The sequence below is a fragment of the Paramisgurnus dabryanus genome, chromosome 3, assembly GCF_030506205.2.
Source record: "Paramisgurnus dabryanus chromosome 3, PD_genome_1.1, whole genome shotgun sequence".
Taxonomy (NCBI): Eukaryota; Metazoa; Chordata; class Actinopteri; order Cypriniformes; family Cobitidae; genus Paramisgurnus; species Paramisgurnus dabryanus.
This window is the reverse complement of record NC_133339.1, coordinates 14,374,766-14,386,004: the sequence shown is the minus strand read 5'-3', so window position 1 is coordinate 14,386,004 and position 11,239 is coordinate 14,374,766. Positions and strand designations below refer to the sequence as shown.

General features: G+C 35.1%; 1 protein-coding gene and 1 long non-coding RNA gene across 2 annotated transcripts in view; both read left to right on the top strand.

Annotated features, from left to right (window-relative positions):
• Positions 1-10,009, top strand: part of LOC135768996 (uncharacterized) — a 34,554-nt gene extending 24,545 nt beyond the window's left edge. Inside the window, exon 3 of the mRNA XM_065278351.2 lies at positions 7,211-10,009. Coding sequence (XP_065134423.1) covers positions 7,211-8,727 — 1,517 coding nt within the window. The 3' untranslated portion in view covers positions 8,728-10,009. The remainder of the gene's footprint in view (positions 1-7,210) is intronic.
• On the top strand, positions 2,258-6,272 carry LOC135769048 (uncharacterized). The gene is made up of 4 exons (XR_010542355.2): positions 2,258-2,326; positions 3,213-3,280; positions 3,618-3,752; positions 5,326-6,272. It is a non-coding gene; the product is annotated as an uncharacterized lncRNA (long non-coding RNA).
• Positions 10,010-11,239: the final 1,230 nt, after the last annotated feature.

The following is an 11,239-nucleotide window of genomic DNA, read 5'->3' as shown; positions in this document are numbered from 1 at the left end:
TCCACCCTATTTTTCAACATGGACAAATCAATTTCATACAAGATAATTTCATGTATGAGACTTTTCATTAGTCACTAGGTAAACAGCCTGAAAAATAACAAAAGTGTGGTAAACTGTAAAAATTACTTGTGCTTTATGATTATTGTGTGTTTATGATTATGATTACACAAACTGTGTAATCACTTGCTGCACAGGTTAAATTAAAATCTCTGAGAACTGTGGGCAGGATAATTAAGTGTATTAGGGATGCTTTGCCCCATGCATTAATGTCCTGTATGAACTCAGCCCTGGTAGATGGTTTTACACCCCAGAACTTGCCTGTGCTGAAGGTGACCCCTAAAAATGGATGAGTTGTAATATAAACCAGACTGCATTGTTGACAGGGATTTGGTTTTTCATAATGTGGCAAAGAAAAACGTTTGTGTGTAAAATCTGTGCATGTTGGACATTTGCAAGGAAAAACAGATACTAAATGAAGGGATAAAATCTCTATTTGTGAAGAAGTACATCCATCATGGAGAGTATTGTGTAAACATTCTATCTCCAAGCGATGTGGAGATCTTCAGTGTAGAGTTGTATTATAGCCTCAAATAGCTCGGTATCAAAGTTTAATAAGATTGTTCTGTCCTGTAATGCTTATGATGTTTTTCATATGTTTTTTGAATGTCCAAGACTTCCTTTATTTGTAATACTTGAAAGTTGATCACAAAATTGGGGTTTTCATATAACAATACCTTAGTTTATATTAGGATATAAATATAAAAGTTCATGGCAACAACAATGATTCTTGTAATTTTTTATTGGCCAAGCTAAGGCCTAGTCCACACACACATGGGTATTTTTATAACTGGAGTTTTTCCTGCTGCGGTTTAAAGAAAATCCCCTCCACACATGCTCGCTTAAAGAAATCTCTGCCTACATGAACATGGAACAACACGAAATTACACGCTGTCAAGAGCATGCCACACTGGCAGGCGGTGATATTACTCAAATCATAAAGCCACCGTGGCCAATCAGAAGCCTAACACAAGTGACGTTGCAAGGCGGTTTTACTGTCTACACAACAACACTGCACTCGGCGTTTCTTAAAATACACACCCTGGCAGGGGTTTTCAAAAATGTTCAGTTTTAGTGACGTGATACTGCGTGTCTGTGTGGATGAAAGGTGTAAAAAAGTCACGGTTATAAAAATACCCGTGTCCGTGTGAACAAGGCCTAAGTTTGCCATTTTGAAATCCCGCCAGTGCAAAAATGCAGGAAAATAAGGCCTAGTCCACATGGACATGGAAATTTCTAACCTGAGTTTTTCCTCCAAACAAATCCTGTTCACACATGCGCAGTTTAAAAGAAATCTCTGTCCACATGAAAAAGCAAAAACACGCTATCAAGCGCTGTCAAGAGCATGCCACACCAGTAGGCAACAATATAACCTCTGACGTCAAATACAGCAGATAACGGCGCACACTCTGACGTCGCAGGGCAAAAACCCTGGTTTAACTGTCTAAATGACAATACTGCATCCATCGTTTTCTTAAAATCCTTACCCTGGCAGGGATTTTCAAAAATGTTTGGTTTTAGTGCCCTGATACTGAATTTTTGCGTGGACAAACGGCCGAACCACGTTTAAAAATGCCACGGCTATAAAAATACTCTGGTCCGTGTGGACTAGGTCTAAGTCTTTAATAGAATCGTGAGTGTCCATTGAGTTTACATATTACAAATACACAGAATGTTGCTTTGTTTGAATGCAGATGGGGTGTGAGAGAGGCTGACTTTTTAATAATGGTTGTTGTGGATCTTCTATCAAATTTGTCTTAAGCCCTGTTTTCTTTCTCTCTCTCTCTCTCTCTCTCTCTCTCCTATATAATTTGAAAATTACATTGCTGTAGTTTGCAATGAATTGTGGGAGCATGCTAAATGCAAATTTTACAGTATGTCTGCAATATTGTATTTTTAAAATAGGCTAATATGTAAATGCTACAGGACAACATGTAATGACACTTATTATTTTATTTTATGTATTTATTGAAAATGTCAGCTGTGGTACTAGTTTGGAAATAAAAGCTTTGGCACTTTACAATAACTGCAATAAATGTAGCCTATTAAATGAATTATAAACATGCATGTAGATTCTTTTAATGTACAAATCTTTGTCAAAAATATTTGATAAGAAACACATTTAGACAACATGTGCATAGCGCAGTACGTGTGATGTCACGACGTCATCAGCAAATTTGCGCGCGGTGCACATGCGCATTGCAAGTATGCGCAGACAGATGTCTACGGAGTGGAAAGAAGTTGTTGCATCTGATAATTCTTCAATCGTGTAAGTAATATTTTTATTTTGTCACATTGCAAACACAAGACGTTCATCAGAGTTGGGTATTAGCGTTAGTTTCTTTGCTGAATTTATTGGGCGAGTCTATAGCATATCATTTGATGTAATATGCGCGTGTTAGTTTGTTGCACATGGCATGCTGGAAGACAGGGCTCTCAAGTCAAGTCTCAGGCATTCACCGTGATACACACGCATTTCAGTCAGTTCACACGCTCACACGCCAAACCTTGTATTTCTCAGGCTGAGAAGTAATAGATAAATTGTCCTGCTTCGAGGTTTTTTGTGTACTCAACTTTACGCAGCGCCGCAAGAACTGACAAAGATGACATCAGAGTACCGCGAGAAATGTTGCGGAAGAGGCTGATTTCAAATCGCTCTCGCGTTACTCTGATGTCATCCATATGTCGTTTCTTGCAGCGCCTCGCCTCATGAAGTCAAGTACCTTGATCAATGACAAGTACAATTCTATAATCTACTCAAAGTGCTCTATTTTCATGTACTAATTTTGTACTTAATATAGCCTACATTTTTTGTTCCTTAGTACATATGAAATATGCTAAAATCTAATTTAAAAATGTATTTAGGTACCACTTGTAATACATTTGAACCCATCTTTGTATGAAAGATGAGTACAGCTTTACTTAAATTCATTTTGTAATACAAGATTATAGTATGTTAAATGCATTTCACTTCATATTCATGACATCTCAAACACGGAGGAAGATATTTTGAGGAATGTTTGTAACCCAATCTTTAATGAGCCCCATTCACTTCCAAAATAAGAAAAAGAATACTTTTTCCCTTCTAATTGAAGCTGCCATATTTAGTTTTTTTTATGTCCTGTTTATATGAAATATAGTTTAATTTTTTTTAGGTAGCAGCAACTGCAGCTTACATGGAATGAGGATTATCGGATTCATCTACACTCACTGATCATCCAAGGTAATTTGGATACAATGAATACAAACTATTTTTTGTTTTCTTTTGTAATGATTAATTTTTTTCTAGTGTTATCTGTTTTTTTGTTGTTGTTTACACAAGGTACATACAGTCGAATAATCCAAAAAAGATCATTTTAAATTATTTTTTATTCACTTAATTTAGATTGAAGCTAGACAAAATTTCTTGTCATTTTTCTTATCTTATATTCTGCATCTTGATTTAAGAATTTTAATATATTTAGACTGGAAAAAAGACAGAAATACTAAGCTCTTCTTTGCAGTGCATGCCATGAACCATACTGTCACAACCATTATTAATCCAAGTTTAATTTATATAGGTGAATTGATGACCTCAAGCAAATGGATGTTGTCATCTGAAGAGAAGGTTGTCCTGGGCCCATGTTTAGAGGCATTTGGGGCATATCAGACACGTATCAGAATCAAGCTGCATGCACACTTGAGTTTATTCAGAGGTAATTCAGAGCATAAACTCTTAACAAATATCTATTGTATACTTGCAAGTTTTTTTGACTTCTAGGTTAAGTTTTTTAGTTAGTGACTTCTTTTTTCAGGGGAGCAAATTCAAAATATGTGTTTGTTGCATCATGTGAACCATGTGCATCATGTGTATTGTCAAAATGAGTGCCTGCTGAACACGCATCAAAAGGGTTTATGATAAAAATGCAAACTCTAGAGCAGATACTAATAACTATAACACTACAACCACTGCTTTATGGGTTGAAATTAGTCAAAATAACAAATACATGGACATTTCTCGGTGAACTTGATGCACGTTACAACTGTATTTTACCATGCACAAACAAATGCCATAAGATTTAAATATATGAAATTCAGAATTTAAATGAATGTGTATTGATTTGTACAAATGGAGACATGTATGTGAATAAAAATGTTAATTTTTTTTGTTATGTATTTATATATATCATAATTTGCCCATGCAAAAAAGGAGATGTGCATTTGTGGATCAGGTGACACGCCTGCATTTATCCCGTTCTGTTCATTTGGATTTTGAGATTTCCATTTTGCCGTTTAAAGCATTTTATGAGCCAAATACAAACAACTATCAATGAATGAACCAAACAAATGCGTTTCATTTTGTGTTGGAATTTAATTATGTGCATCAAACAGGATGAATGCACATGCATTGCCTGGTTCACAAATGCACATTAGTGGTTTTGTTTTTGCATGCACAAATTGGGATATTTGTGAATTTCAGTGATTATATTTTTTATTAGTTTATTACAATTTGTGTATGCAAAAACATCAATGTGCATTTGTGAATTAGGCGATGTACATGCATTCATCCTGTTTGGTTAAATACAAACCACGCAACAAAAGTCGCAAAATTTGAATGAACCTGTGAATTTACATGTATCACCTGATTCACAAATGCACATCAGCATTTTTGCATGCACAAATTGTGATATAATGATACAAAATATAATCACTGAAATTCACAAATGTCTCTGTTTGTACAAATCTATGCACATTCATTTGAATATTGAATTTTACGGACACAAAAATGAAATGCATTTGTTTGGTTTATTCATCGATAGTTGTTTATATTTGGCTCATATAATGCTTTACATGGGGAAATGAGTCTCAAAATCCAAATAAACAGAACGGGATAAATGCAGGCGTGTCACCTGAACCACAAATGCACATCTCATTTTTTGCATTTTTATTCACATACATGTCTCCATTTGTATAAATCAATACACATTAATTTAAATTCTGAATTGTATATATTCAAATTTAAGACATTTGTTCGTGGATGGTAAAATACATTTGTACTGTGCATCAAGTTCACCAGTAAATGTGCATCTATTTGTGAATAATTTTCTAATTTCAACCCATACTGCATTGTTATAAACCCAGTATGAATTAAAGGAACTGCCCTGGACAGTTTTTATGTTTGGCAGAACTAAAACTTTAAAATCTTTTTCTAGCAAATTTTTATTTTATTGTTTTAGTATATGCTGATTTTTTATAATAAGATCTTCTGGTTGTTGTTTTTTTTAACAGAGAAGTTGTGGGCATCAGTCCGGAAACTGGATCAAAAATTTGCTGCTGGAATGTGAGACAAATAAAGGCATGGAATGAACCCAAATGTATGAACACTGCTACGAAAACTAATGGACTTTGAATGGCTTGCCAGTTAATTCCAATGGAATTGAAGAAGAGACTCTGACAAGATTTTCAAGTTTGTGTTTAATTTAAAAGTTTATCTTCATAGATAAGCAATTTAAAGGTAGGCACAGTTAAAACTATTTCTTGTGTGTTTGTTTAAACTGTAAATTTATGACTGAAGTTTGGTCACTATGTAGTAATGTGTTCCTTTGTGGTTAATTAAATGCTGCAGTGCTTAGTGGTATTCGTTGTTGTATTTCCAAGGCTTAAGCCTTATTTTGTGATCTGCATTGTATTGGAGAGTTTTGGAAACTAATACTTATTATCTTAATGCATTGGAAAGTTTTGGACTATTGAACAATAAATGCATTTGGCTACATCTGTGATTTTCTGTTATTTTAAGTGTTTTAGTTTACATTACATTAAATGATTTACAGCAGTTAAAAAAAATTACAGTAATTTTTTTTACAGTGTAGGCTACCATGACACAAGTTGCAGCTCCAAAAACATTTCTTAGTCAAGTTGTATAGCTACAAGCAGCACAAAACCAAAGAAGTGGATTTGATGAAGTCATGTTGTAGTATTGCTGAACAATGTTCACCAGTTAGAGATTGAGGTGGAATGTGAGTTAACAGTGGACGTGGTCTTACTTTGCAGCAAGAGCAAAACCCTAAAAGTTTCAATGCTGAAGAGGGATACATTTAAAACACTATAAATTTACTGATTTATGTAATTTTACTTACATTTCTACAGAAAAATAATCAATAAAACATTTACAGAAATTTTCTGTAAAAATAATTTTTTAATCTGTAAAAATGAACGGCAAATTTCTGTGAAAATTAACGGCAAATGTCTGTAAAAATTAACGGCAAATGTCTGTAAAAATTAACGGCAAATGTCTGTGGAAATTAACGGCAAATGTCTGTGGAAATTAACGGCAAATGTCTGGAAATTAACAGCAAATTTCTGTGAAAATTAACGGCAAATGTCTGTGGAAATTAACGGCAAATTTCTGTGAAAATTAACGGCAAATGTCTGTGGAAATTAACGGCAAATGTCTGAATATTAACGGCAAATGTCTGTAAAAATTTTCGGCAAATGTCTGTGGAAATTAACGGCAAATGTCTGTGGAAATTAACGGCAAATGTCTGAAAATTAACGGCAAATGTCTGTGAAAATTAACGGCAAATGTTTGTGAAAATTAACGGCAAATGTCTGTGAAAATACATTTTTGATCTGTAAAAATAGTATGAATTGCCTTTAAAAAACATAATTTTGATGTGATTGTTAATTACAAGGAAATACTGTCATTTTAATGGTAAATATTTAAATAACAGAAAATATCTGTAAAACAAAAGCATTTTACTGTTTAATGAAAAAATTGGAAAATTCTGTAAAAATATACAGAATATTACCTGTAAAAAAACGTTTTTTTTTTACAGTGTTCCTGTTATAGGCATCTCTGAAAAAATCTTATTCCCAGTTTATTCTCATTAATTCTCATATATCACTGTTAATTCCCATGGTAAGTTTCCAGCTCTGAAAATTCCTGGAATTTTGCAACACTTCACAGATAATGCTATTTTCACTAAAACATTGAGGTGCATAAACTCATATTAATTGGGCCTATATTTAGTTAAAAAAAGAAATACAAACTAACTCAAACAAAACATGTTACAAAATGATAGAATCCAATATTTAGTGATGAATACATGACAATCTAAAATGATTTTTGTTACTCTGATTTATCAATATGAACTATTTACTGTCTTCATTTTAGATTTGATGGAAGTGAAAGAGGAGAGTCAACCTGAAGTGGATGAGAAACATCAGATTGTAAAAATAAACCATAATGTTTCACAGAAAGAAACTCTGAAGACAGAAGACATAAAGTGTGAAAATAGTTTCAGTGAAGATGAACGCCCTGAAGATCACAAGAGGACTCACAGTGAGGAGAAACCTTTCACATGTCAACAGTGTGAAAAGAGTTTCAGAACAAAAGCTAACCTTAAAGCACACATGAGGATTCACACTGGAGAGAAACCACACGCGTGCCATCACTGTAAAAAGAGTTGTACAACTGCAAGTGTTCTTAAGAGACATTTGAGAATTCACACCAGAAAGAAACCTTACACTTGTCAACAGTGTGAAAAGAGTTTTGCAACTGCAGGTGACCTTAAGAAACATTCGGAAATCCACACTGGGGAAAAACCTTACAAGTGTCATCTATGTGGAAAGAGTTTCACCTTTCAATCAGGCCTTACAAAGCACAGGAAAATTCACAAGGTGAAGCCACACGCCTGCCATTACTGTGACAAGAGTTTTCTATATACAGGTCAACTTCAGATACACATGAGAATTCACACCGGAGAGAAACCTTACACGTGTCATCTGTGTGGAAAGAGTTTCAGAACAAAACCTGAAATTAATGAACACATGAAGGTTCACAATGGAGAGAAACCACATCCATGCCATCACTGTGGAAAGAGTTTTATAACTGCAGGTAAACTAAAGATACATTTAAGAATTCACACTGGAGAGAAACCTTACACTTGTCATCTGTGTGGGAAAAGTTTCAGAGTTAAAAGTAGCCTTAAGATACATGAAAGAATTCACACTGGAGAGAGTCCGTTCACTTGCCAGGAGTGTGAAAAATGTTTCAGAAGTAAGAGTTGCCTTATAGCACACATGACAATTCACACAGGAGAGAAACCATGCGCGTGTTTTCAGTGTGGAAAGTGTTTCAGGATGGAGTTTATTCTTAAGAGACACATGATAACTCACAGTGAAAAGAAACCTCACGCATGTCCTCAGTGTGAAAAGAGTTTCAGAGATAAACATGGACTTGAGACTCACATGAGAAATCACACTGGAGAGAAACCTTACAAATGTCTTCACTGTGAAAAGAGTTTTAAAAGTGAAGTTGCTCTTAAGACACACATGAAAGTTCACACTGGAGAGAAACCTTTTACATGTCAACAGTGTGGAAAGAGTTTTAAAATGAATCGTGACCTTAGAAGACACATGAGAATTCACACTGGAGAGAAACCATACGCGTGTCATCAGTGTGGAAAGAGTTTCAGGACAAAACTAAATCTTAAAGCACATTTGAACACTCACACTGGAGAGAAACCACACGTGTGTCAACAGTGTGAAAAGAGATTCACTAGAAAATATCAACTTACTGTACATTTGAGCACTCACACTGAAGAGAAACCGTTCACATGCCATGAGTGTAAAAAGAGTTTCAAAACAAAAGCTACCCTTAAAATACACACAAGATTTCACACTCGATAAAAACCATTCATGTGTCAACAGTGTGGATATGGCAACAAAGTTTATAAATCAGCTGAGGTCTTATTAATAAAACTGTCTGGAGGATCCTTACTAAAAGTCTACATGCATACAAAAGCCAAAAATGGCGTACGGCAAAATAGATTCAGGCCGTTTCTCAATATGTGTTCTTGTCTGTACTTGTGTTCTTGTGGACTTGTGAAACGTCATTAGCTGCGGCCCAAGTACTGTTCCAGTTCCAAGTTTACATCAAGTTAAGTTCACCTAACATCCCCGGATGTGTTATTGATCTGCTCATTTTATCGAGGATGCATCAGGAGGTGACTTTGTGGACTTACGACATCCATGTTTCCCAGAATGCATTTCACGTCAACGGCAATGAAGTTTAAAACCCACACAATATTTGAAATATTACTCTTTTTGTGTCATAAAATGTAGCCGTTTAGTCGAGAATATAGATGAATAAACTTCAAATCTGTGGTCAGTTAGTAAAGATAGGACCTAATATTAACATTTCCTCTGATGATTTTGGATATGTGATTTCAAGTTGATCAGCGGGCCGTCAGCGCTGTGTACACCATCAAGGGCAGAATCATCTCGGCAAGTCCTTCTGAAATTTGCCGCTGTTTCAGTGCAGCTGCTCTGCTCTTCAGTGTCTGATGGTCAAACATGAAATATTCCCTTTGGATATACACTATATTAAAGACATGAACAGACTCTTTTTAATATCATTAATGCCACTCTTAATCCATCAGTTGGTCTCTCTCCTGGGGTTACGTCCCCATCATGTGATGAGTTTTTATTATTTTTTGAAGACAAGATAAGGACTCTCAGGCAGGGTATAATTCCCTTGTCTAATACTACTACTATTACTACTTTTAACCATATTTTAAATGTCACTGCCTTTCTAAATGAGTTTAACTCCATTACTGAGTTAGACTTGCTACAAATAGCTAAGCAGCTGAAGCCCTCTGGGAAGAATGGTCAAAAATTTCCATAAACACACTCCTTAACCTTGTAGAAAGTCTTCCAAGAAGAGTTGAAGCTGTTATTGCTGAAAGGGTGGACAAAACTCCATTTTAAACCATATGGATTAAGAATATAAAAGCAGGTGTCCCAAAGCTTTTGTCAATATAGTGCATCTAACTGGGATTTTTTTTGGTCTCATCAATGTATTTCTCTTAATTATTCATATAAAGTCTGTTATTTGTTATTATTGTTTTAACCGGTGTTAAAGTTAAGTTTCATAACTTAAATCACATATATTTTCTATAGAATCTTAACACTGAACCACTGCCTTTGTACTTTAACCTTTTTTTACTTGTGTTTACTACATATTTGTACAAAATATTTGTACTTTTATAATAAATGGTTGTGCTTAACATCATATTTCATTTAGTAATAAATGTATTAATCAGTGTAGCCTAATCAGTGTTACCTGAACCACATATTCATTTTTTTATACAAAAGCAAGCAAGGTTTTTGCATTTTATATATTTTGTTTTATTGCAAAAATGAATTAAAGGGGACATTTTACAAGACTTTTTAGAGATGTCAAATAAATCTTTCATGTCCCCAGAGTGTGTATGTGAAGTTTTAGCTCAAAATACCATATAAATAATTTTTGATAAAATTGCCACTTTGTATGTGTGAGCAAAAATGTGCTGTTTTTGGTTATGTCCTTTTAAATTCCCTTTTTAAAGTCAGATTTTCTTGATATGTCCCCTTTAAAATAAGAAAGGGCTGCACATAATTTGGATAGATTGAATGACGACCTCAAGTACTCTGCTGTTCATTTGCAATATAACCGGACTCGCGTCCTACCGCCCTGCTGAAAAAACAATAAAACCATTACAAAAATTCTAATTGTTTCCATTAAAATATCAATAGAACCATTAGCTTTCACCATTAAAACCACTACACTGTAGTGTTTTTTGGGCCATATTCCATTCATCGGCAGTCCGTCGTGTATCGACGATGACTGTCTGGACTGAAGGCTATTATAGGCAGACTCTCATGTGGGCTAAGAGGCCTGCTCTCGATCTACAGCACCGATGGCATTTGCTACAGACAAAGTCTTTTACTGAAGTAGAATAGTGCCGCCTCTCGTGGGCTTTCTCATATTCTTTCTGACGCCTTTTCTCAACAGCTGCAACTGCTTTTTTCAATATGCATTGCCATTTCTTACGTTGCAAGGCCTGTTCCTCCCAGCTTTCCGGAGATATCCCAGAGTTCCTCATATGCCTTTTCAGGGCATCTTTGAAACGCAGTTTTTGACCACCACGGTTTCTTTTGCCCTCTTTTAGCTCTGCGTAAAAAACTGCTTTGGGTAGTCGGCTGTCACTCATTCGACGCACGTGTCCAGCCCATCGCAGCTGTGATGATGTAATAAGGGCTTCAACACTGACAGAGCCAGCTCGTTGGATTACTTCTATATCTGGGATTCGATCCTGCCATTTGATGTGTAAAATGGCACGTAAATGACGTAGCTGAACTCGTGTAAGCATTTTAATAT